Consider the following 25,772-nt stretch of genomic DNA (forward strand, 5'->3'; position numbering starts at 1 on the left):
CGTTGCAGGATTGTATTTCGTGTCAGGCCGGAGCCATCATCGTCCCAGGTTCCCTGTCACACTGCCCACCATGACCGCAACCTCGCGGTCCCACCCAGCCGCCCTCTCCCCCTTTGTCTTGGCCATCGCACTGGGCGGCTGGCTGCCGCGAATTACACACTCCCGAATGACGGCCGCTACATTATCCTTATTTGTTCTTAGCGTCCGCGCAGACACGCCGCCCCTGTTGATAATCTCCTGGACGCGTGACGACAAGCCACCGGCCATGGTGCGCCAGAAATAGCTAGGCAGCGAGCCGGTCTCGAGGTAGGCCAGTAAGGGGTGCAGGAGGTTGCCGTGACCTTTGTCGTTGCCCGAGCCTGGCGGCAGCAGTGGATGGGCTGGCGCTTTGGTGCCTTCTAGGACCATCTCGAGAGCGACGATGTTCTGGCACCGTGCGGCGACCTCGGCCAAGGTGCGCTCCAGTCTGGGTAGGGCGGCTAAGGCATCGCGCAACGTGGAGGTGCTGCTCTGCAACTGAGTGCGCAGGTAGGCCTCGAGGGCTCGCAGCATCCAGATGGGCGACCACTTCTGGCCCTTCTCCAGGGTCGTGGGGGAGAGGAGATAGAGCGTGGATAGTGCGGATATCGTCCTAGCTTTGGTCTCCTCGGACTGGGCGAATGTGGAGGAGCCCGAGGCGGTGCCCATGGAGAACTCGCGTATTATCCTCTCGCTGGTCTCCCTGACTGATGTCTCGATTGGCTGCGTGACATTCTCCTGCAGGGAGCGGATGCTGTCGACCCTGTCCAAGCCCTGTCCCTCGTCGCCGGAGCCCTTGTGCTCCAGGACCTCCCGCAGCGACAGTATAGTGTGTGCGCACCGCACCAGGGTCCTGTGGTCCTCCTTCTTGGTCCCGGCTGCGAGCTCTGCATGCTGTATCTCCAGCTGGCGTCCCAATTGTAAACAGCGGCCGACGGCGCGTCCCAGCCTCAGGGTCTCCCATAGACGACTCGCGACCTGCCTGACCTCATCTGCCTCGGCATGTTTCTGGATGACCTCCTTCTCGAGCTGCTTGTAGCTGTCGTTCAGGCTCTTGATCTGGCCGTCCAGCTCACCCACGATCCGCCCACTGGCCTCGGTCTGGTCTTTGGTGTGGTTGAGCAGGGGCAAGGCAGAGCGGGTGGTTAGTAGGTCGATGTGGGAGTCGATCTCCTGGATGTCGAAGAGGACGCGGGATAACGGAGTGGAGAGGTCGAGGGGGGTGTCGTTCGCGTTATTTGTGGACAGGACGAGGGTGTTTGCAAAGGCGGAGGAGGAGAAGTCTGGGGCGACAAAGGTCTCGTAGTCGATGTAGGAGGGTTCTTCCTCGTCGCGGCCGTCTGTTGGGCTGTCCATTTTGGCTGGCTGTGTGTGGTGTGTCGTGGTGTACTGCCAGAGTAATCACGGTTGAATATTTTATCGGGGACAGATTACTGCAAGGCCTGTGAGCATTTGGATTGATCAATGGCTGGTTCTTGAGCTGCCAATCGCTGTTACCTGGCCGTCAGTGTGTTGAAACTTGAAGCCGAAAAGCTCCCCACGATCTGGCTTCATGGAGCTTGAGCCCTGGCCACCTGCAGCCTTGGGGTGACAGGGGTAGCCCCGAGGGCTCGCTCCTTCCCCCCATGTCAAATGGCAACCCCGAGAATGAAGTCATCCGATGTACCCATGTACCTCTGTCCCTAGGTTGGCAGCTATCAGACAGGGCTGACACTTGGGTCTATTAACATGGCATTCATGCTACAGGTTCCAATTAATCGTCCAGTGTCCACACAAATTGCATCACAAGTATATTTCTGAAATAAACACCTCATACGTCGTAGTAAGACCGCAATAAACAAACCACGGCCTGATGACGTCCAGCGTGTTCTGACTCTTGGCGAGCTTATCCGCTTATCCACCACGCTAGGAAGGATGACCCCATGTCCTTCCCCAGTGGTCCCCGCCTTCCCATTGGCTGGCTTGCCTGCACGCACTGTTGTTGAGTGATTTTCGACTTCTGAACCTTGACTGGCCTGCGGCTTCCTCGGAGTCTCGGCTCTTCTATGGTAGTCTAGCAACTGACTTTTGACATTCCCGTCAGAGCGGCGGTCGAGCGCAACCTTCTTCTCCTCATCGCTCGAACTCCATTCCAGTGCAGACCAGCTCACGACACGACAGAACAGAACAGAACAGATCACGACATGATATACTGTCAACTGGTCTGTCTGTCTACTCCTCTGCCTGCCTGCTTGCCTACCCTCCGAGCCCACCGATTTCTTCATTGAAATACGGTCAGTGGTTTCCTAGCTACTAGCTAGCAACCGACCAATCCAACGCATTGCGTTGGTTCGCCTTGCACCGATCGTGCCGACATATTCACAGTGACCGACGTGACGAGAATTGCTCCAACAACGACACCGCGAATATCACCGACTGCCCACGCAGGCACCCGCCGACACGATGCCCGTCTTCGACGCCAGGGACATCATCTCCTGGGCGCCCGGCGACAACTCCACAGACACCGTCATCGGGGACATCCACTTCAACCTGACCGCCCTAGAGCACTGGAACTTCACCCTCTATTCCAACGGCACCCTGTCCAATGGCTCCCGCTGCTTGCTCACCTTCGGCGACTACACCCCCAAGTATGTCTTTCCCAACGGCACGTTCCTCAACACCACCTCGTGCTACTCGCCCATCATGCCCATATCCGCCAGGGGCTACATTAGCATTGGTCTTTCCGTCGTCTACGGCCTCGCCTTGATGTTCACCTTCATCTGCCTAAAGAAGCACGGCAGCATGTACCTGCCCACCGAGAAGCGCTTCAGGCCCGTCGGCAGGAGGTGGCAGTGGTACTGGATGATCGCAATGTGTGCCACCGGCTTCATTAGCCTCGTCACAAACATCGACGTAGACCGCTACTACCTCCCCGAGATACCCATCGTCCTCACCTCCTTTTTCTGGTTCCTCATGAACCTGTGTACAATGGCTGCCGTGTGGGAGGCCGTCCGGCACTGGGGCAGCTGGCAGGAGAGGCAGTATATCGACCCGGACCCCTTCCGCCTAAAGATGGACGACAAGAGGGCAAAGTTCGAGTTCTGGGTGCCCCTCTTCTTCTACCTCTGGTGGTGGCTCGATTTCTTCATGGGTATCCCTCGCAACTGGGGCAGCCTGGAACTGCAGCGCTCGGCCGAGCAGACCCGGCTCAGGGCCGCCCCCGGAGCAACGGACAACAGGCTCAAGGCCGCTGCCTTCCTGCTGCTCATGTGCTGGCTGACTATCGTCTACTACCTTCGTCATTCCATCAAGCATTACAAGGAGCGCAACAGGGGCATCTTCAACCGCGCCATCGGCTTCGTCAGGTTCACCCCTTACCGCTTCATGCTCATTCTTCCCCTCGCCCTGTCCGTCGTCGCCTACCAGGCACTTAGCGCGTGGGAGTTCCAGTACTCGGTCATGGACATCACAGGGGACAATGTCGCTACCTTTGTCGGTGGATACGTCCCGGCTCTGTTGATTCTGTTCGTACAAATCGTTGCTGGCTTCCTCAACCCCAACGAGGACCGAGAACTCATCCGCCAGCGCCGAATCCGCGGTGCCCAGGCAGACCACGAGCTGGGCGTCGTCCGGAAGCCTGCTTGGTGGAGGCGGGTCAACGGTCAAGTGCGCGACGGCGAGACCATGCGCGAGCGTATTGCACGGAATGTGCGCGAGGTCGGCGGAGGCCGAGCCACGGCCAAGAATATCGATGAGATGCATGAGGTTCGCACGAGGGAGGCAGAATCCGCCAATGCTCCGACAGATATCGAGGCAGGCCAAGTCCGCCGGACAACCTCTAACGCCGGCGGTGTTGGTGCAGCACGACCGACGCCAGGCGTCACCACCTACTCCGGCAACAATGATCGGCGCCGATCAGAACAGGCCATGCAGGCCGTTGCGGGCCTGCTCTTCCCCAACACCGGTAACGCGCAGGCCTTCGCTGACCGCGTGAGCTACCTCTCCACCGACGGACCACCTCCGCCATACCCGGATCCACCACAACAGCAGCAGGAACGGGGTCGCCAGCGCAGTGACGAATCAGTTGTGAATGGGACCCCAGCTGCAAGGCCTGCTACTGGCGCAAGGAGCACCAGCGCCAACACAAGTAATTCCCTCGCGTCGCCACCGCAGCAGATCAAGAGCATGTTGGATGTATAGGCGTCCGCTGCGCGCGCCCCACGCGTACCACCAACCTTGAAAAGCTCTCGCTCGTTCACCATTTATGAGACATGACGATACAAAGGCACAGTCAACAAACGAATGGGCGGGGACACACACTCATTACAATAAGCATCTTGCTCGGAGACGGTAACCAATTGGGCCTCTTCCAGTCTGGCGTTGTGGGGTCTCTACACTTGAGAAGACCAATTGACACTCCCTTGGGGCACATTGTATATAGACTAGGTAATTGTTGTAGCTAACTTGTAATTCACGTTCGAACTTGATCAAGTTTTGGAGAAACCTACATACCCCATTTTTCGGGTTGTCCGCTCTCTGCATGCTTGGCTCGAGAGATGACATGCTGCTTCAGGCTGGGAATCAAGGAGGAAGGCGCGGAGTTGGGTTCGGTCTCTCAACATAGGTACTTTTCCTTGGAGGAAGCCACGGCACACCAACGTTCTGCGACCTGTAATGCTGCCGTTTACGGAGAATCAACCGTGGGTCTTTGCTGGGGTGAGAACATCAGTTTGATCACCCAGTCCACTGACCTCTCAACACTGAAAAGCATTGTCACTGTCAGAGCTCGCGCAGCTGGGTATGTACCCCTTCGCCCTCGGCATAATTTGCAAGGACAGCTTTTTGGGCGATCGATAACGATATTTGAAGCGCACTTCTTGCTGCTTGAAGGCACTTGTATCGGATGAATCGGCCAACAGGGCGAACTAGATGCCTTCACGCTTTCAGCGTTATGTTGGTCCAGCTTTGCAAGACTCCAACGCCATGGGTAATCACGGGCCCAGGGGCACGGGCAGGAATTGTCAACGGTTGAACACCGCTCATAAACACACTGGGCCTCCGATTCCAACCATCGTTGTCGACCGCCTTGCGACCTTGAATCCCTCCCCTATGGCGGGTACCTGATGGAGCCTTCGTGGCGGGCGAGAGCCTTTGGCCAACTCCTTGCGAACGGCCATCTCAATCATCCTAGTTGAGGTCAATGTCCGAGTAAACCATCTGACACTCCGACAAAAGCCCATGGTATAGGCAAGTCTACCTAGGTAAGGAAGACTCATCACGTTGATGGACGAGAACGACTAGCTTCAGGTGTCAACACAGGAGCCTTCCTACACCTTCGGCGTGGGGATTGTCCAGCTAGATCAAAGCCGACAACGAGGCCTCGACTCGTCCCCAAGCCCAAAGTCATCCCCAAAATGGTCTCTTGGGTTTTTGGTGTTCTCGAAGTCCTGTTCATTGCTACTTAGATGCCGCTCGCCAAGATGCTCAACTTTGGGACTGGGACACACTCCGCGGTGACAGTCTCCAGACCGCCAGCTAAACCTGTCCTGAGCTTTGTGACTGACAGCCTATTAGCAACACGGCAGCCACGGCCTGCGACCAAAAGGCCTGCTGCGAAGAGTCCGGCGCTACCCAAGATCATGCTCCGTGTTGGACGCCGAGCCCACCTCAAATCTTCGTCCATGGGTCACTTGCGTTCGAAGGCGAGACACTGTCCATTGGCTAAGCGGAAAGTGAAGAAACCATGGTAGCCAAGAAACCACTTGAGATTTGGCAACGGCCATCCGGGCAGACGGCAACTGCAGGAGCAAGGCACGGAGAGACGGGCGTTTGACTGTGTAAGTGTTTTGCACCAGCTGGGGTCGAGAGACGACAGAAGTAAAAATGATCAATGACGAGTTCAATGTTCAGCGACGAGAAACACCTAGAGGTTGGGAGAAGCTCAGACTAGCCAGACCACATTGGCGTCCCTATTATGGTGCCCATCGTGTCTCGTCGCACTGAGCTGTACACACAAGTTTCGGAGTCTCACCGATTGTTGACGAAGGGAACGGGTCCCGGTTCTCGAGTGTTTGGAGTGGCGTTGAGTTCTCCGTTTGCGAATGGAGAAGTAGAGAAAGGGGCAATTCTTCAGGGAGAAGGAAGTCGCCCCATAATGAGCATTGTCCGTCGAGTGGTCTGTCTCCGAGAAGTTCGAGCGTCTGCCCTTTTCCCCCTCACGCAAGCAATGTATTCCCACTCCCCCCCCCCCCCCCCCCCCGCCAGGCACTCGCCGTCGGCACGCCGAAGTGGATCAAGCGGCGATGTGACAGGTCGACCCTGCTAATTGGTATTGGCTCGCACTGATCGACACCGGATCCAGGAGGCAGTGAGCGGTCCAGGTCCACTCGCTGGGCTGTCCGTACGAGATTAATCTACGGCCGGGCTTCGGGATTCCAAAAGGCGATTTTCCGACTCGTTGAATCTTCGCTTGGAACAGAGCCTCTTTTCTATCTTTGTCGGGTCGGCAGACCACAAGAATTTTGTCACGGTCCCGGAACGCAGAAAGTCATGCCCCTGGCGAGTGACGACAATCCTTCCCGGTGGTAGTCCCCCGATTCGAGAGGTACGTGGGGGCGAGAGCCATACACGACTTGTCTTGGGCATATCTTTGGCGGCGCACAAAATTATCCGTTAGCAGTTTCACTGTTCTTATCGCCGAGGCATCTTACGGTCAGCCTCGCAGGTTTTTTTTCGTCGTCGACTTCGGAGAAAATCTCCCATAGGCAAATTGACGAGGTCAGTGTTATGGGCTTGGCGCTAGATGGGACGGATCTAGCTGGGGGATCGCTGGCGCTGTGCCCCCCTGGTGTGGGTTTTCCCCTGCCTGGCCTGAAACACCATGGATCGTGGCCGAGGAAAAAGGAGGCTCCTTGGGCGGCACGCGGGGAGCCCACCTCGCAAAGATTGCTCCAGGCTTCGAGAAGTCCGCTAGAAAGGAGTGCAGGGCAGAGAATTTACCGGAGGTGGGATAGGAGAGGGATGCAGACCCGATCAAAAATGCCGGTTCTCAGGGGCAGTGAGAGCTATTCGGCTTAGGATTGAGGGCATCGTTTTGCGATGTTTCCTGACATTGTTTCTATTGCGGGAGATCGACTCGGCCGAACAGCGGTTGAGGGCGATTGACTTTGGGATGTTTATGATCGACCTGAGGCTCTTTGCCGGGGCCTCGAGAGAAAGGCCAAACATTGGTGACTGACTTGGCTGAGTCGGTTCATCCCGGGCATGCAGTGGGGCGCGATGTGACTTTAATCAGCCTCCTACTGCAAGGGCAGACCCACGTACCTGGTTTCGTCGCTTGTCCAGCTGTCGTCTGATTTGCCCGCTTCGTCGACATGGGCTCGCTTCCCCTGGTACACCCCTGAGTCCCACCCCGGCTCGCGTTTAATTCTGACATGTCGAGCCCACCCTGTCCCAGAGCCGCAACCAAGACTTCGTCATTCGTTTGGCGGGAGCATGAAACCAACTGCCACCAAGGGGGCCGCGCTCCTGGGATCTCCAGGGCCAACTCATCTCGGCTCACACCGATGATGGCGGGTCTCCCTCGGTTGGTCCTCTCTGGGGCAGACGGGGGCAGACGGGGGCAGCAGCATAATACAAAAGGGACCTCGTCTGATTCTCTCGTGTCTTGTTGCATCTTGGCTCTTCTTCTCTCTATCTTCAGCCTCAAGCTTAAGCTTCACCACAGTTTTCCCCTTTTGGACCAACCGCCATTCTTTTCTAGCAAGCCAGCTCTTGCGACAACATTCTTTCACTCAAAAATCAAAACACTCACTTAACAGGCCGAGCCTAACAAGTTGTTCCAAAAATCCCACAATTTCAACCACCCCCTTTTCCAGACCCAACAAATCAGTCAAGATGTACAAGCAAATCTCTGCTGCCGCCCTCTTCGCCGCCGGCGTCTCTGCCCACGGCCGGGTCACCTCCCCCACCCCCCGTCCCCTGGGCGACGCCATGAAGGCCGCCTGCGGTGACCAGGTCTGGAACATGCAGTCGTCGGACAACAACGGCAACATCCAGACCATGGCCCAGATCGGCACCTCGCAGTCCGACTTCGACGCCGCCAAGTGCCACCTGTGGCAGTGCCGCGGCTACCAGTTCGACGACGCCACCGCCGAGTCCATCCAGAGCTTCACCGCCGGCGAGAAGGTCCCCTTCGTCGTCGACATCGCCGCGCCCCACACCGGCGTCGCCAACGTCTCCGTCATCGACCTCGGCGCCAACAGCGTCATCGGCGACGCCCTCATCTCCTGGGACAGCTACGCCTCCACCGAGAAGGGCGTCCAGGACGGCGACGAGAACTTCAGCGTCACCATCCCCTCCGACCTGCCCGCCACCTGCTCCAAGAAGGGCGGCTGCGCCCTCCAGTGGTGGTGGGACGCCCGCTCCATCGACCAGACCTACATCAGCTGCGTCGACTTCGTCGTCGGCGGCGCCTCCGGCTCCGGCTCTTCCCCCGGCTCGGCCTCTAGCTCTGCCGCCCCTGCCGCCACCAGCGCTGCGACCACCACCTCGGCCGCCGCCAACGCTGCTGCTGCGGCCCCCACCGAGGCTGCTGATGACGACTCCTCTTGCACCAAGCGCAAGGCCCGCCGTGCCTTCCGCGCTTAAGCGGTCCCCGGCCTGGATGCCTCTGCGCTCTCGGGTTCCTGGACCCTTGATGCAGTGCATTTGACTAAGACGGGGTTGAGTGGAATGGTGACTTGGGGACGAGATCCGCTTTCTGGGTGATTGTGGATTGGGAACTGTTGTGTTGCTTCTCTGTATATACCATACAAATTCAAGACTTTTGCTGTACATGTTCTGAGACTGATTGGCTTACTTGATTTCCGCTCGTGACAATGTGACTGTGAAACTATACGTCAGTATGTTATGAGCAAGTATGGATCCTTGTAGTATATGGCTTGGTCTATTTGCATCCCTTTGATACTTGAATTTCAACCAGACTAAACCCGTACCAAGGCCAAGATCTCTCATGTCCTTTCCTCGGACTATGATGGGGTTGGGGTGCATGAAAGAGCTATAGAGAATCGAAGAATAATCGATGTCCCATGATTGGCTTGGAAAGATTCGACTCCCTTGACTGAGGGGGTCAAATGCTACCAACCCGGCAACCCATGACACATGCCATTTTGAAGCATCACTATTTGAAGCTATGTATTTCGAACTTTGACAGTTGACCTGAGCTCAATGACCGACCATTGCTCAGGCTTTCCGATATGATTGAGAGTCGAAACCAATGTCGGTCAAACGGTACACTATCGGCACCACATTGGGGGGGAAATGGTTCCTGAGGAGACACAGAGGCTACGGCGCTGGTCATTCTCTTCTGTTGGCCAGCAATCCAGTAGTTCTCGATTGCGAATTGCAATCGGAAAAGATTTGCCGATTTCAGCACCCTGATGGTCTGTAAATTGATCAAAATCCTGTTAGTAGTGCGCTTTTGCTCACGAGTCGGGGCGCCTGCCCAGGTGGATTTGTGCATACAGGAGTGAGCCTTGCTGGAAGTTATGTCTGTTGCGCAAATATAATATTTTTGGTCAAGATTCATTCAGAAGGAATGCTACCGAGGCGCTAGTATACCAAGCTACCAAGGGACAAGACCTAGAAAAGTGAGTAGCAGAACTTAAGACAGTGATATAAAAATACTGCCACCAAGCTAATGCCCACTAATCAAAGTAGTGTCCGAAAACAAACCAACTTCTTGAAAAGCTCAACTAATGTGGAAAAGAAGTTGCCTGAAATGTTAGAAGTGATATCAGCGATCTTCTTCACTGGGAGGAGGGAGAATGATGATCTCAATTCTTCATCAAACACTACGAGAGTTATTGGATTCAGTCGATCACCACCCACCTAGTCGAACGCACATGTAAGAGCAGACACCCGAACTTCAACCAATCTACTTCTCTCGACATCTTTTGGCTGATACACATCATTAGGCCACATTCATAGGAGATACTTCTGGTCTTAGCATAATACTCAGCTATAATGGCTTCACCAGATCACCCATTTCACGCCCCGGACACACGTATTCCGCGTTTCCTGTTTCGTGGATTTAACAGGTACTCGGGGGGTGGTATACCCGGCCAGAACACTACCGAGGGCATTTCCCCACTTGGGTTTCTTCAAGGACACGATAAAGAGATGGAGATCGGCAGCAACACGGACCCATATGTGGTGTCAGCACGGGTGATCAGCCACTGCTGCCAGCAGACCTCTACCCCGACGCCATTCAGCTCTTGGTCCCACGATTGGAGGACTGCGCTCCTGTTCGCCTGCACACGGCACGACTCGACTTCGGGCGTACGGCACCGTTTGAAGGGAGATCATGACGGTTATGTTGCGGTCCTCGACACCTGGGCCCTCGGTGATGAGAAGACGCTGCGGAACAAGATCTTCCACGTCCCTCAATTCAAGATCCCCGGCGTGAATTACCCGTGCGAGTGGCTCGTATGGGGCCCTGTCTCTGGCCCGGCGTACCGTTGTGTGCGAGTTTCCAAGATCCGGGAAACCATCGGCTGCCAGAAATGGCCAGCTCATGTTCCCTTGCAAAAAGAAGTGCCCTACCTGCTACTCGAAGACGTAAGCCCCACTCCTCTCCTTTCGCGGTCCCCGTCCTGTCATGTCTTTCAGTGTCCCAGAATGTGTCTCTCCAGGACCTTTAGCAGGTGATTAACAGGTACCAGGTTCGCGACAGCCTGTTGGTTGCGGGATGCTTCCAAAGAAACGACGATACCAGCGCCGACGTCATGCTTGCCGTCGCGGCTTGCGAGCTGGCCTGCCGGTTCAGGGGCGTCGGAAAGAACATCAGCGGGTATGGAGACCTCAAAGCTGATGCCGAGCTGATCTGGCCAGAAGAAGTGTCGGAAGATCTTCTTGGTGTCTTGGCCCTATGCAACCCGGTGCTGTCGGGCCGGCCGCTGGTACATGGCCGCTCCGCACTTGTGGCGTTTCCGCGCGTGAGGCTGATGTATGCGCTGTTGTGCAAGGCAGAGGCTTGCTGGGGCTACACCGATCCAGACACACCTTGGACCCCCGTCGATTGGAAACAGATTTTTGTGAGGGAGAATTTTGCGTGGCGTGACAGTTCGTGTGGGCTTTGTGTCAAGGGGCAGGATGATTACAGATCATGAAGAAATAGTCATTCAAGGTTTGAAGGAGGCCCCATTAAACCCCGAAATGAGAGGTCAAAAAGTCCAACGTTGAGGTGTACTTGGATCTATACTGGTATCAGGCAATTCTGGGAACACGCGACATTCGAGAGACGGAGTCCGATCATACAGTCCATGAAATGAAACTGGCGGACGTCTCGAATGCGTTGATTCTTTGATAATAGTATTAGTCATCAACGTCGCTTGCCAACTACTATAAGGTCTTGGGGCAAAGAAATTGCCGGTCTATCGTCTTCAAATATGAGACTCTCGGTACCAGTTTCTCTGAGACAGAACGGTCTTATGAGGGCAAGCTTTTTTACCAAGGGAGTGATGGCCAACGCGGTGATACACACAGCAATTAACATCATATAGCGTACCGTTCCGTCGGAGTCTCGCAAGCTGGTTTGAATCGAAATCATTTTGAACTCAGCGCAAGAAAATATCTCTCATCTCTCATCCCGAGTGCTTACGTTTACGGGTAAGCGTTTATTTAAAGATGTTGCCAACTTAGAGCCGAGTCATGTCTCACTATTTGTGCACATTCTCCTTGCGGTGTTTCAGTCTGCCGCTGTTCGCTGCGTGTGGGACCCGTGGTGTGATTTTGTCAGATGCGGCTAGCCTTGCCAGAGAATCATTGTGTGTTCTTCAGGAAGTTGGGAAAGTGTCTTTTGCCTTCGAGGCTTCTGGGGAATGGGGCTTCAAGCAGTATAGCCGGTGAATGTCTCACTAGACCCCTTTCGAACCGCTTTCCACACTTAGCCCCCTCGCCTATTTCTATACGGCTGCGTCGTGTCTTACTGTTACACCGCGTCTGCAAGGGAGATGAGGGGATTATGGAAACACAGCGGGCACCAGGCAGCCGAATTCCATCTTCTCCCTTTCGCAAGTTCTGTAGCTTCTGCTTCTTCCCACGCCAGCAGCCACCACTTGTGCCTAATGTTCAGACTCATTCCCAACAGGCCACCATGGAGACTTTGGATCACCACTCTTGTGGCTGCTTCAGGAATCGTCTTACTGCTGACAGGCCTTCGATGGCAGTCTTCTCGCAATAGAATCACGTATTTCAACCCCCCTGAGCGTGGCGAGACCGGGTCAGAGCCACAGCCGGACCGTATCGATGGTGTTGGGTCAGAACCTGAACATCCCGCCGGCAAGCCAACTGTGTCTGTTCCTCCAAAACAACCTGTGGCTCCCGTGAGCCAGGGAAGTACGAACGACTATGGCCTTTCAGTGGAAGACGCGGCAAACGCGACCCTCGGCGTAAGTAGACATGATGCGCCCCAACACCCTCCTTGTTCCCTACAACTCTTTCCCACCATCTAAGCATCCAATACTAATTGTACCCCTATCCCAACAGTTTTCCGAGCTCATCGTCATCAACATGCCCGACCGTACCGACAAGCGCGACCGCATGACCCTCATGGGCGCCACGACGGGGCTGCGCTTCACCTTCCTCCCGGGCGTCGACGCCGCCAAGGTCCCCGACGCCGCGATGCCCCCCAAAGCCGCAGGGTGGACGGGCAAGGTGCGCGCGTCGTGGCGCGCCCACATGGACGCGCTGTGGTACATCGTGCAGCACAACCTCAGCTCGGCCGTCATCTTCGAGGACGACCTGGACTGGGACGTGCGCATCCGCGAGCAGGCGCGGGACTTTGCCCTCGCGAGCCGCGCGCTGCTGCAGCCGCTGGCCGGGAGGGGGGCGCATGCGGACCCGACGTACCCGGCCGTGCAGGAGCAGGATTCCGGGCTCGACCCGCCGCCGCTCAGCTTCGCGCGCCTGCCCAGGACGGAGGACCCGAAGACGTCGGCGTACGGCGACGGCTGGGACGTGCTCTGGCTGGGCCACTGCGGCGTGCAGCAGCCCACGGGTGACCCCAAGGACCAGTGGGCTGAGAGGTCGCGGCACATCTCGCGCGGCGCGGTGGTTAAAGAGAACGACCCTTCCGTCCCGCAGACCAGCAGCATACACTCGTGGGACGACGACGGCCACGCGAGGTTCCGCAACTCGTACCCGGCGCACACGAGGGTCACTCACCACGCGCTCGACGCCGTGTGCACATTTGCCTACGGGGTATCTCAGGCTGGCGCGAGGCGGATACTGTATGACTTGGGTCTCTGGAAGATGGATGACCCCTTTGATCTGGGGTTGCGGCAGTTTTGCGATGGGACGTTTGAGCATGCGCGGCATGTGTGTTTGACGACGCAGCCGAGTTTGTTTTCGCATTTTGAGAAGAAAGAAGGGAGTGATTTGGATCATGAGAAGACGTGGAATATTCGGTGGAGCGCGCGGGAGAACTTGGTGAAGTTGTTGGATGGGGAGGAGGATTATGAGGATCAGTGGCCGGACACGTTGTGGAAAGCATAGAGTCCCGTACGACTTCCATCGAGCCCGTCCATAGTCTAGGCCTACCTTGATACATCTAGACCTTGAAGACTGCGTCCTTCCAATGTTGGGTTTAAGTCTCGGATGGGTGTCCTTGAAGCAGTAAGTTAGCCATTACGTTTCTTCGCTGCATGCTACTTATCACGATGATATGAAATGCTCTCAACTATGGAAAACCAACTATATAAATCAAAATGACTTCAAACCCCACCTGTCGTAGGTTTATGGTAGCCAATGACTTGCTGCATAGCAGATCATGATTCTCTGGCATGGCTACTAGCATTATATACATGCCAAAATTTAGGTTACTCAAGTCTCCTCCCAGTCCGAATCAGCGAACTGTTGCTGTACCCTAAAGCATGCCAGGTCTTTGAGCACGTCCCCCCACGTCATCCCCTGTTTCCGCATGGCATAGGCTCGGCCGGCCGGCGAAAGAACCAACGAAAGAGTTGAGATGGCTTGGCTATGGGGTCGCAAGTGAGGCAGTTTCAGGGCGTGGATCTCGTCGTCACCAAAAAAAACCCTGAGGAGCCATACATATGATCTGTCCGGCTTGGCACCATGCCGCAACAAAAGAGTCAAAGAGTCCACCCATGCTTGCCTCGCATCCGGAAACCTCAGTAACATATCATCTTTCCTCAGCCGGTTTAAAATCACTTGCAATCCCCTCTTTTTCCAGTCGGTGCATCGAATGATGTTGTCAGGATCTGCGCCATTCTCGAGAAGCAAGGCGACAATGTCTGGGTCTGGCTGTATCGTTGAGAGGAGGGCATCGAACAAAAGTGGCCACTCTACGTTGGGTGGGCTCGTCCCAAGAAACCGTGCCATGCCATAGATCTCTCTCTTTTGTTTGCGCATCTTCTTACCAGGGTACATTCCCCTCGGATCTACATCAACCGACATAGATGTAACCACATAGCCTCGACCTCGCCCTACTTTACGTTGCACGTATTCGCGGACACCAAGAACCACAGTGAGAGATAAAAGGGTTCCTCCGAACCAAGGATCTCTGGCAAAATATTCTTCATCCACGTAAGATTGGGCTTTGAAGTCTGGATTCAAGTCGTCGAGTACTCGAATCATCATGTCGTTACTCTCGCTGGCCACCTGTTTTGCAAGTTCCATACATACATAGACATTGAATCAGAAGCATTGCTTGTGCAGCACCTCCACCGCGCCAAATGTGCTGAGCAGAGTCTGGGGTGAGGATCGAAGGGCACGTCCAGCATGTTGAGGAACTTTTTCTGGACGCTGTCCATTGTCAAGTAATCCTTGGCGCTTCGGTGACAATATTGGACAGTTCCTATGCCGAATCGCGACGTTGCACTCCTTGTATCCAGTAGCTCGGTTGAAAGGGATAGAAGACCCTTGCATCTTGAGTTAAATCGTTTCTTCAGCTCGGTGGCCCGGTACTTCAATTCCGCCTCCGGGAGAGCTTTCTTAGGCATTCTCAAGGCGAGCTCGACGTCGTCACCGATATCGTCTACGAACGAGACGATGAGGGCATCTGGCCGTCCCAAAATTGCCTGTAAAAGCAGAAAGAATTTGGCTGCATGATCCTTGAGATCAAGATTGTCGAGTATGTGGCCGTACAGATTCTCCATCTGGACCGGAAGCGTGTTCAATATTCTCCTCAAGTCACCAACTACATCGCCTCTCGACATTGCTTGGAGTAATTGTGTGCAAAAAAGATGAACACAGAGGAAGACACCCTCTGCTTTGGTGACGATCTCATCCAGAAACTGGTTGCAGAAAGCGGCATCCATATGTTTTTTCTGCCGCGCGACGAAGGAAGATAAATAATGTGGCGTTACTAACCAATGATACGGATTTCGCCGCATACTCGAAGCCTTTGCTGATCCTCGTTTTCTCCGCGGGATTGCAGAGCAAATAAAACGTCTCACCAAAACAAACATCCGATACTAGTAGAATGTCCATGGTCAAAACCGACAGACAGTCGTCAAGTTCAACTTCTTCACGTGTCGCCATAACATGGCAAAGCTTCCGCGTGTGTTTCATAAATGTTGTCTCCATGGCGTCTAGCTTCTTCTGGGCGAACGCATGAGATAGGATTGACTTCTTCTCTTTGAAAGCCTGGCCGACAGCAGCAAAGCTACTGTCAAATCCTGGCGTAAGGGCTTGGTAGAAGGGAGATTTATCGATTGGTGACGTGGCCGAAAAGATCTTTTGCAGGCCTTCATCCGTATTCACCGAGATAGTGTTGGGTCCGAGACGAATTAGCGGGCCTAGGCGAGGTTGAGCTTCCACGGTAAACCAAGCGAGCGGTGAAGTCTTACCGTATTTCTTGTGGAGTTGACCCAGCAAGATATGACGGGTCCCAGTTGAGACATGGTACGCGTGCCACAGGTCCGAGATCTTTGCGAAGAAGGGGGCCCGGAACACGGGCAAGGGGATGAAAGTAGATGATGTAAACAGCGGGCTAGTTGGGCTGGTTAGACGCCGAGGGACAGCTGGAGAGATGAAAGGGCAGGGCAGGAAGTGACAGGCAGAAAAGGCAAATCTGAAAATCGACATCGGCTGGTGCGGCAACATACCAAGCTCAAGAGAACAAGAATCAGAACGAGAAGTTTCTGGCCAAACCCTGAAACTGCAAGATTGACTTCCAGTTTGGGATCGTTAAACGACATGGTGTACCGCTGTTTGCTGTCGATGTTGGTGATTGGCTGTTACCTCAACGTGCGGAAGATGAAGTTTCAATGTTCTCTTTATACTGCTTTAGAAGCATATGTGAACAGATTAAAAACGAGACCACTTAATGTTCTCTTTGGCGGCCGATGTCATCGTGGGCCTCCGCACTTACACCGACCAGAATCCGTGACGGCGGTCACCGCGAAGCTGGTGGGCGGCCCACAACGGCGACCGCTCGACACTACTTGACTTGTGCTCCATTTCCAAAGAGCCATGAGTGCGCTTTCCTGTATCTAGCATAGCCAGTTCATACAGACCATACTCTACTGTATATGAGTTGGACCGGCTGCTCGGGCGAGGTGCGAAGGCTCGTTAGGGACGACGACTTGAGGTTGGGCATGTGCCAGTGACAACTTGTAGTCGGGGCGGCTATGCCAATCAGAAAAATTAGACACTCATTTTTCTTAGTACGCGTACGTTTCCCTGGCAGGGGAGTCCTGTACAGGACAATTGATGTTTCGAGCCGCAGACATGGAGCTCGGCAGCCTCCCCGGCCCTCGGGAATAGCGGAAGGCATATCTGTCAGGCGTCGGTTGTGGCTACCAGGCCTGAACTGTAATTCCTCTCAACTGACCGCGGAGCTTGCATGTGACCACTTCACCCGTGTGCGCGGTCTCCAGGCCCGATCTTATCACCATGAGCGCCAACGGAAAGAGTCGTCGACAACCGTCCAGCTGCATCAATTGCAGACGCCGAAAGATCAAGGTAAATCGCCGGTCTTTCTGCTCTGCCTTCAATACTTCCTCGGTGGGGCTCACGCGCTGACTTGGCCCAGTGTGAGAAATCACCGTCAAGGGACTGCGAAAGATGCCATCGCCTGGGACTGAGCTGCGCCGCGACCGACGAGGTTGTCGCCCGGCCTTACTATCACACGTCCAAGGCGCAGTTCGAGCTCATGGCATCGACAGTGCGCCATTTTTCGCCTGACATTCCTCCGAGTGTGCCAGCCCTCCCGGAGATGAGTCGCCCGCACCATCAGTCTCTCGGCACAACACCGTCGAAAGCACATGGTCAGTGTCGCCGGCTCGAGCGGCCAGCCCGGTCAGTGAACCATCGGGCGTTTTATCCGAGGACAGCCTGAATGGGGTATTCATCTCGGACGCGACCTGTCAACGCCGTAGGTGGCTCTGCAACTACTTCTACCGCACAAGGTGAAGGATGCTATACTAACCATGGCCCAGGGTTTGACGGCGCTTCAAGTCATGCCGTTGTGCAATCCAAGATCAGCTCATGCATAGGGGACAGATCTCCCAAATTGGCAATGCTGCAAGACCAAAGGGTTGATCTGCTTGACGGTCGGCCTCTAGCCGGACTTCCGGCGATTGGGCTCCCGGATAGAAAGACCTGCGAGCAGTGTGGCCTGGCCTTCCTGAGGTCAGTCAACAGCGTCATCTACTTCTTCATCCCCGAGACGTTTTTCAATTCGCTCGAGATGATATACAGCGGGGGCAACACGCCGCTGTCCGTCCAAGTCATCATTCACCTCATCGTGGCCCTAGTAGTGAATTGCTCAACCGAGAGTTTTGAGTATGCACGAATGCATATGGAAAGCGTCATCGAGGAGGGCAGCCTTGCAAGCGTTCAGACCATCATGCTCATGGTTCGTCACAAAACCCCCCACGCCTAAGATACTGGCGGATGAGACGCAGGCTTTGTACAGGCAGAGGCACAACCAACGTCATACCGGCTGGATAACGCTGGGAAGCGCGACTCGAATCCCTCAGTCGCTAGGCCTGTTCCTCAGGGTAGAAGATGAAAGCCCGATGGTGGCTGAGCAGAGGACGAGGCTGTGGTGGTCGTTATACGAGTTGGATCAGTGGAGCTCATGCATCCTGGGCAAGTATTCGGACGCCACTTTCTACGCAGAGAGCGTTTTGCCACCCTCTGACGTAAGTGAATGCAGCCTGTCACACATGCGAACTTTCCAATATGCTGGCCAGACCGCAGACTATCACCGCTGGCATCACGAGTCCGCCTATGTACGCAGCTGCTTCAGCACAGCTGGCAAAGTTCCTCTCCCGAGCCATGAGGAGCATCTTCCTGAAGCAGCAATGCAGACAGCAGGATGTAGAGATGCTCGTCCACGACCTGAAGGCTTGGTGGACCACCCTGCCGGATCACCTGACCAAAGAAACAATCCCGGCATCCTTTGCACGGGCGGTCCTCTATCTCCGTCTCAGATACCACTACATTCTGGTCCTGATCACGCGACTCTTCCTGGTCGACGCCGTCGTCGCCAAGGGGCGCCCAGCCAGGATTGAAATTAGTTTAGTTTAGTTTAATTAATAGGTCTAACTAAAAACTAAAAACTTAAAAAAAATTTAGTTTAATTAATAAGTTTAATAAAAAATTAAAAACTAGAAAATATAAGTTTAGTTAATAAGTTTAATTAAAAACTTATAAACTTTTTTAAAGTTAAACTTTAATCTTTTAATAAAATATAAGAAATTTTATTACTTAATTAAAGACCCACTTAATTCATTTAAGTTTTTTAAATAATTTATTATATACTTAATTTATTATTCCGCCTTATTATATATAATTTTAAGTAGGTTTTTAAAAAAGTATTAACTTAAAACTAAAACTAAAAACTTAATTGAGTTTAACTAAAACTCAAAACTAATTTTACAACCCTGCCCAGCGACTCAGCACGTGGTAGCATGCGAGAACCACAACGACGGGTCCATGTCCACGCTTCTTGACATGCATTCGAGGGACCTGCTGAGCGACTTGTTCTGGTTCGACGCTCAACACATTCTCTCGACGTCTTTGATTCTTTTTCTGCGGGTCATAGATAACCCCTCTTCTGCCGAGTTGCGCAAAAGGGTGACAAGTATGCAACAACTTCTGCATCTGATTCCAGGCAAGATCCAAGCGCACGCAAATGACTGCTTTCCCCGAATTCTCGAAGATATTGACGCCCGGTAAGTCTGCTGAACCGGACTCCAAGGTATTCATCTGTTGATCGTCTGTAACAGCAGCGGCGATGACCAGATTACCGAGATCACCTTTGATTCTGTTGTGGCTGACCTGGAATTGTTGGATGAGTCTGATTTGTTTCAATTCACGACGTAGGATGTTGAGAGGGCTTGTTCTGTCAGACACCCAGTCTACGGACGCGCTACTGCAAGGTCCACATGGATTTCGTTGCGTACTCTAAGGGACAACACCGTAAGAGCAAATTGCCCCTGCAAATATCAGATGCTCAAGTTACACTGATGTATCATCTCTACCTAGGTGAACAATCCAACAATCACTCAGGTTGATAACTCCTACCCAAGTCTACTATCCTACCTACCTAGGTGTTAAGCCCAATATTCCGGATGTACTCAAGCTGGTTAGCCAGTCACATATAATCGAGAATAGCAAAATCATAAGACATCGATCGATTATTCAAATAAGTGAAGTCAAGGCTGGTGGCTGTAGGGCCTAAGGATGCGGGGCAATGCTACTGGATGTTTTGTGTGGCCGCCTCTAATCTTGACATTTCTAAAATGGTGGCTGTGATATAGCTAGAAACAAACCCCAGACCATATGCAATCTCCCAAAACAATTTGCGTCGGTACATAAAGTTGTAACCATGGGCAGATTCGAACTGATATAAAAGCTGTCACAACTCTGCAATTTGGTTGTTGTGTGATCTGGATTCTGATGTAAAAGGGTTTGGTGGTTTTGGTGGGAATTTGGGGCTCCGGTCGATTCATTTTGCATGCTGCCAGCGGATTCGGCGGCAGCAGGGGGCGGAGCTGTTCGAAATCTTCGGGGGCGGGTTGGTGCTCACACACAGGCCGAGCTCGGCTGCAGCCTTGTGGAGAATCCACGGACCGCAGTCGCTGTCTGTGGAAAACGAAACGCAGCCCCCCCCCTGTCATTTTGACTCGTGTTCCCCCCCTCCGCTCCCAAATCTCAAATCCTCCCAATATAAGCTATTTCCTATATAACTATTTTAATATAAATACTTATATTATAAATATATATATTATTATAATCCTTATATTCTTAAGAATATATATAAAATATTTATAAAATTAAATACTTTATATTATTTACTTAAATTTAATATTTAAATTTAATAAAGTTTTAAAATTTTAAATAATTATATATTTAATATATAATTATAAGATTATATTTATTATATTTAAAGTTATATATTATAAACTTTAATATTATATATAATTTATTTATAATATTAAATATTTTATAATTTTAACTTTAATATTTAAAATATTATATAATTTACTTTTTATTTATATTAATTTATATTAATATTTTAAGAAGAAAATTTACTTATATATTATTAATTATATTTTATATTATATTATAAAAATATTAAATATAATTTATTTATAATATTTAATATATAAATTAATTATAATAATATATATTATTATAAAATACTTTTTTAATTATATATTATATTTTATTAAATAATATATTTTATATAAAGTATAATTATATATTTTATATTATAATAAATAATTCTTTAATAAAGATATAATAGAATATAGCTGGATTTTAGATTTTAGATTTTGCCGCCGAGGGGGGGAACATGAGTCAAAACGACAGGGGGGGGGCTGCGTTTCGTTTTCCACAGACAGCGGCAACACAACATGCTGGCGAGAACCCTTTTTGTTCGCGAAAAGGCTGAGAGCGCGTTTTTGCACTCTCGAGCAATCTCATTGAGGCGCGTAGTGATTTGTGCAACGAGTAAGATCATACATTATTCTCGTCAACTCCGGGCACAAGGCGTCGTGCACCCCTCCGCTGTTGCTGTTTCACTATCTGCTGACTCCACCCATCATGGCACACTCTGAAGCGCAGGCGGCAAATGTCCTCCTGCTTGGCGGTGGCGCCGTGGGCACTATTGCCGCGCTGAACATTGAATCCGGCAAGCTGGGTGCTGTGACTGCCGTTCTGAGATCCAATTTCCAGGCTGTTCGAGACCATGGCTATCGAATTGAGAGCGTCGATCACGGCAAGTTGACAGGATGGCGGCCTACCAAGGGTACGTGGCGGCGGCAGTGGTGATTCGTCTTGGACTCAGATATCGTACGGCTAACTCTCGAGACTCAAGTGGTCAATTCTGTCCCGAATGTCGAGCAGGATTCATTGCCCCCGTTCGACTACATCGTCACCACGACCAAGAACTACCCAGATGTGTCCCCTACCCTCCCAGAGCTCATCACCCCGGCCGTCACTCCTGGTCATACGGTCATCGTAATGATTCAAAACGGGTTGAATATTGAGAGGCCCATGTTTGAGGCCTTCCCGACCAACATTGTGCTCTCTGGAGTTTCCATGATCGATAGCCATGAAGGCCAGCCCGGCGAGATCTTCCACGAAGACCATGATATCCTTTATCTGGGTGCTTTCACCAATCCCAACATTTCCGACAAGGCAAGCGAGACCAAGGCGGCACACGACTTCATCAAAATCTACGGCGCCGCAGGCAAGACCAACATTCAGTTTTCGGAAGATGTGCCTTGGTCAAGGTGGCGGAAACTGATCTTCAACGCCGTCTTGAACCCGATTTGTGCCATTACAAGTCTGGACTCCGCCAGAGTGCGACTGACCAACAGTTTGGTGGAGGGGCTAGCCCGGCCCGCCATGAAGGAAGTCTACGAAACTGCAAGCAGGCTAGGGCACCGGCTCCCAGAGGATATCATAGATATTATGATTAACCTAGATCCGATGGACCTGTATCTAAAGCCAAGCATGCAGGTTGACATTGAAAAGGTAAGCGCGTGCCTCCTCTTCGATGACCTGGTCCATGACTCGGAGGTCATGTCCAAAGTGCTGACGAGGGGCAGGGTAACCTCATGGAAATTGAGTATCTCATCGGAGAGCCGCTACGAGAGGCTGAAAAAGTTGGTGTTGCGACTCCTAATCTCAAAGTCATCTATGAAATATGCAGAGCCTTGCAATGGAGAGTAAAAGAGGCCAAAGGAATCGTCACGGTGCCCCCGAAGAGGCAATTATGAGGGACGTCAATGTTTTGGATTGCAAGTGTACACGGAGACGAGGTACGCCGTAGCGAATCAATACCAGTCACTTAGAGGAACTCTAATTGAAACCTCGTTCTTCCTCCTCGTCCGCTGTCCTGTCAAGGAGATGGGGCGTCCGTGGGCGTAATGCGCGAGGAACTTGATATGCTTCTTGCTTACACCACGTGCTTGTATGCACTCGCTTTGCAATGAGGTCAAATTTGTGCTGAGTCTTGAGCTAAAACGTTTTTTTCTTCTTCTTGTATTTTGCGCTTTCAAACGGAAGTTGAGAGTATTGCCATGGTTTTAGCGGCTAAGGTCGGAAGTAGGGCATGCGGGCCTCAAATAGGCCACTCCTGGGCGCCATATTATTCACTACGAACGGTGACTGGCGGGCTCCAATTACGGTAATGCCAGCCGAGATCCACTGCAGGCGAGGACCTCAGGGATGTGGTGGCTCTAGTCAGGTCACCTTTTTTTTTGGGGGGGGGGGGGGGATGGGAGAGGGGACGTTCACCGTGTTTTACAGCTCCATATACACTACTGTTAGAATGCTCTCGATGTTGATTTATATGCTCAGCTCAGTATTCCCTACAATCTGATAGTGCTACCCTTATCCAGCAGCTCATGCGTAGCGAGCTACCTGCTGCTCTTCCTTGCCCATCGTCCCGTGCCCAAACAGAATAAACCCTAAGCCTCCTGTATCAACCGTAGTACGGCCTGCGCTACCTCATCACTTTCCCGAAGCATAAGGGAGTTTATGCCCGGCCTGGCGCCTGCTGTAGTAGTCCAGTGAATGCCTTCAGTCGGCACTCCAAGAACCAGTCGTGCAGGGTGGGGACGACCTTGGCCGTTCTTGAGGTTATATGGGGCCGCAGTTATATCCAAAGCTCCGCTCTCATAGCCGTCGATCTTATGCGGTCTGCATTGGCCCGTCTCCAAGAGATAAGATAACAAAGGGTCAGAAGTTCTTGACACGCAAGGCTTTGGCAGGCGCGCCTCTATTAGAGTCATCACATGCAGCTGATAGTCCGGAATAGCAGGGCTGCGTGCAACCCACATGTGATCACCACGCTCGACTCTGATTCCTGGGCCCATAATGCTCAAAACACCTGCTCGGATAAGCGCTGCCGTCTGATCGATGCGATAGCGAGGAGGGCCGACGCTTAAGAAGTTGGATTCGGGTGTGAAACAGGTGTCCACATCGGCCTCTCTCGAATGGCCCGAAATCCCGTCGTGATCGATGGCGAGCCGGATAGAGTTGCGTATGTCTCGCAGTGCATCTCGTGCAGCTCCATGGGGACCGTTAATATTGCCCAATGCGGCTTGTCTGGAGTCCTCTGCTAGATAGGACATGATCCAATCCCTGTGCTCAGTATATGTCATCTTCGCTGGGAGATGCGGGTTCAAGGAGGATTCCCACGACTCCTTGTCATCCTGGCTGATGCCAAACTGCTGCAGCTGGGGCAAAGTGAGCGGGCTATATGGATTGGCTGTTGCCAGATGTTGAAAGCCAATAAAATCTTGGTCTCGCTGCTGAAGCAGGGTCATATAGTAGACACACTCCATTTCCCTCATGACAAGCGGCTGGATGTCCCGTGAGAAGCTGGGCGGCTTCCCTTGTTTTGCTTGACTGCGGAAACGCGACAAGTTGTCACCCGTGAGAAGAAGAGGACGATGGTATCTGTATACGCCTTTCGCGTTCTCGGGACGAGCTCGATGCGGGATACCACGGGATGAACCTGCGAAGAGCAGGGGTTCTTTGCCAGAGGCGTGATATTCCAAAGAACCATTAGGTTCAGTGGTGAATCTTCCCCCTCGGCCTTCAGTAAAAAGGCTTAGGTAGTCGAAGAAACAAAGACCGAGACCACGGAGGAATACCTTCTCTTGGGCTTGAATCATATCAAGCTCAACATTGGCGGGATTTGCTGGCGGTATGTAACGCAGCGAATGTGTGCTTGCGTAAGTTCGCTGTTGCTCCTCATCGCTGGTCAGCTGCTGGGGTAGATGTCCCAGGGCGAGCACTACAGCAGTGATGCCACGCAGTACTTGACCATCGGATAAGGCTATGATCTGATGACGACCACAGTCAGCATCGTCGAGGCGAATAGCATGGGCAAGGTCCTCTTGGATGCGCACATTTGCTGGGGCCAGCTCTTTTACATACCCCAAGGCCCATTTGAGATAGCGACCGTACTGGGCTCGACTTGCATAGTCATTAGGCCCTGGCTGAGGGTCGTTATGGCTGTCGTGTTGGATTGCCCACTGGTACATTGTCGGTCCTTGACGTATTGGTCCCGAACAAGCCACAGTCGAGTCAGTGAATACTGTGACCTGGCTCATCACCGTATTCATGACCAGCCTGTTGTTGGTCTCCGAGTCATTCCATACAGAACCGCAACCTGGCAGTACTGAATCAATAATATGTATCTCGAGCACACGATCTGCTGGTGCGACGGCGCAGATGCGCTCGGCAACGCTACTACCACGTGGGCCTCCGCCTATGATGGCAATATGGAGATGAGGTTGAGTAATTTTGTCGATCGTAGTCGGTACGCAGGCGGTGCATGTGGGACTTTGACTTGTAGTAGTATCATGGACTGTGTCATTACGGGATTCTTGGATCCAGCTGATATTCCCGTTGGAAAGGGCAGCTTGGTTGCTGTTTGCCTGCTCAGTGTTATTAGCAATGATCAAAAGTTTACAATGAAGCAAAACAATAAAATAAAGAAACCAATACATACGAAGATGTTAACCGGTGAATTCATATTGAAAGATAACTTGTGTTGTATGGCCTTGTTGAAACAGATCAGCGAGTTGAGATATCTTGGAATGAGTTGTATCAAGTCGAAATTTGATTTCTACGGAGAGTTTCCTATTTTATATTCATGAATTAACTACTATTTAATGCTAGCTGGCGGTGATGGCCACAATAGCGACAACAACAATGCTGGCGGTATTAACAATACTGACAATGGCGGCGATGGCGCTCATGGCGACGCGCCCATGGCGATGATGGCGACGATCTGGATCATGCTACCTTGTAAATCACTAGAACTTGTAAATCACTAGAACTTGTAAATCACTAGAACTCGTTGCTGCATGGGTGTTCAGAGTAAGGGTAAGGGCCTTGCCGAAATCCGGGCACTGGAGAATATCGAGGATACAGGAGTCGCTAAGGAAGCTGAGCCTTTGATTACAGGGTACCTAGAACCGCATCTAGATCTAGCGAAAAATTCCGATAATACTTGGTCGATAGCCCTTCGCTCGCAACTATGTTGGCATTTATCCAATATGTCAAAGATGTTTGGCTAACCGGTAAAGCGTGCACCTATATAAGCATCCCCGTTTATGACGCCCAAGTTCAGAAAGATATCTTCAGAAAGCATTACCTCAGAAGTCTCACCGATGCAGCAAAATGGAGCATTGAGCCCCGAGTACCTTAGAGAGCATTCACCGTGTTGAAGCTCAAGCGGTTGGTAGCCTGTCTCAGAACAGGGCCTTTAA

General features: G+C 52.3%; 8 protein-coding genes across 8 annotated transcripts; 5 read left to right on the forward strand and 3 right to left on the reverse strand.

The window, feature by feature from the left end:
* Positions 1-36: 36 nt before the first annotated feature.
* INS49_005392 (uncharacterized protein) lies at positions 37-1,374 on the reverse strand (the record flags this gene model as incomplete). Its single annotated transcript, XM_043166172.1, has 1 exon — positions 37-1,374. The coding sequence occupies one exon, from the start codon at positions 1,372-1,374 to the stop codon at positions 37-39; it is 1,338 nt and encodes a 445-aa protein (XP_043017204.1).
* A 1,086-nt stretch (positions 1,375-2,460) lies between these two features.
* Positions 2,461-4,197, forward strand: INS49_005393 (uncharacterized protein; the record flags this gene model as incomplete). Its single annotated transcript, XM_043166173.1, has 1 exon — positions 2,461-4,197. One exon carries the CDS (start codon positions 2,461-2,463, stop codon positions 4,195-4,197), a length of 1,737 nt encoding a protein of 578 aa, XP_043017205.1.
* A 3,696-nt stretch (positions 4,198-7,893) lies between these two features.
* Positions 7,894-8,646, forward strand: INS49_005394 (uncharacterized protein; the record flags this gene model as incomplete). The annotated part of the gene is made up of 1 exon (XM_043166174.1): positions 7,894-8,646. One exon carries the CDS (start codon positions 7,894-7,896, stop codon positions 8,644-8,646), a length of 753 nt encoding a protein of 250 aa, XP_043017206.1.
* Positions 8,647-10,179: 1,533 nt separating this feature from the next.
* Positions 10,180-13,554, forward strand: INS49_005395 (uncharacterized protein; the record flags this gene model as incomplete). Its single annotated transcript, XM_043166175.1, has 4 exons — positions 10,180-10,617; positions 10,722-11,005; positions 12,242-12,449; positions 12,547-13,554. The coding sequence occupies 4 exons, from the start codon at positions 10,180-10,182 to the stop codon at positions 13,552-13,554; spliced, it is 1,938 nt and encodes a 645-aa protein (XP_043017207.1).
* A 1,100-nt stretch (positions 13,555-14,654) lies between these two features.
* Positions 14,655-16,482, reverse strand: INS49_005396 (uncharacterized protein; the record flags this gene model as incomplete). Its single annotated transcript, XM_043166176.1, has 4 exons — positions 14,655-15,314; positions 15,391-15,818; positions 15,870-16,012; positions 16,394-16,482. 4 exons carry the CDS (start codon positions 16,480-16,482, stop codon positions 14,655-14,657), a joined length of 1,320 nt encoding a protein of 439 aa, XP_043017208.1.
* A 435-nt stretch (positions 16,483-16,917) lies between these two features.
* Positions 16,918-19,356, forward strand: INS49_005397 (uncharacterized protein; the record flags this gene model as incomplete). The annotated part of the gene is made up of 7 exons (XM_043166177.1): positions 16,918-16,986; positions 17,057-17,291; positions 17,463-17,881; positions 17,931-18,170; positions 18,229-18,547; positions 18,923-19,205; positions 19,260-19,356. 7 exons carry the CDS (start codon positions 16,918-16,920, stop codon positions 19,354-19,356), a joined length of 1,662 nt encoding a protein of 553 aa, XP_043017209.1.
* A 1,725-nt stretch (positions 19,357-21,081) lies between these two features.
* INS49_005398 (uncharacterized protein) lies at positions 21,082-22,262 on the forward strand (the record flags this gene model as incomplete). Its single annotated transcript, XM_043166178.1, has 3 exons — positions 21,082-21,286; positions 21,356-22,017; positions 22,092-22,262. The coding sequence occupies 3 exons, from the start codon at positions 21,082-21,084 to the stop codon at positions 22,260-22,262; spliced, it is 1,038 nt and encodes a 345-aa protein (XP_043017210.1).
* Positions 22,263-22,955: 693 nt separating this feature from the next.
* On the reverse strand, positions 22,956-24,539 carry INS49_005399 (uncharacterized protein; the record flags this gene model as incomplete). The annotated part of the gene is made up of 1 exon (XM_043166179.1): positions 22,956-24,539. The coding sequence occupies one exon, from the start codon at positions 24,537-24,539 to the stop codon at positions 22,956-22,958; it is 1,584 nt and encodes a 527-aa protein (XP_043017211.1).
* Between the last annotated feature and the right edge of the window lie 1,233 nt (positions 24,540-25,772).

The sequence above is a fragment of the Diaporthe citri genome, assembly GCF_014595645.1.
Source record: "Diaporthe citri strain NFHF-8-4 chromosome Unknown scaffold_17, whole genome shotgun sequence".
Classification (NCBI taxonomy): Eukaryota; Fungi; Ascomycota; class Sordariomycetes; order Diaporthales; family Diaporthaceae; genus Diaporthe; species Diaporthe citri.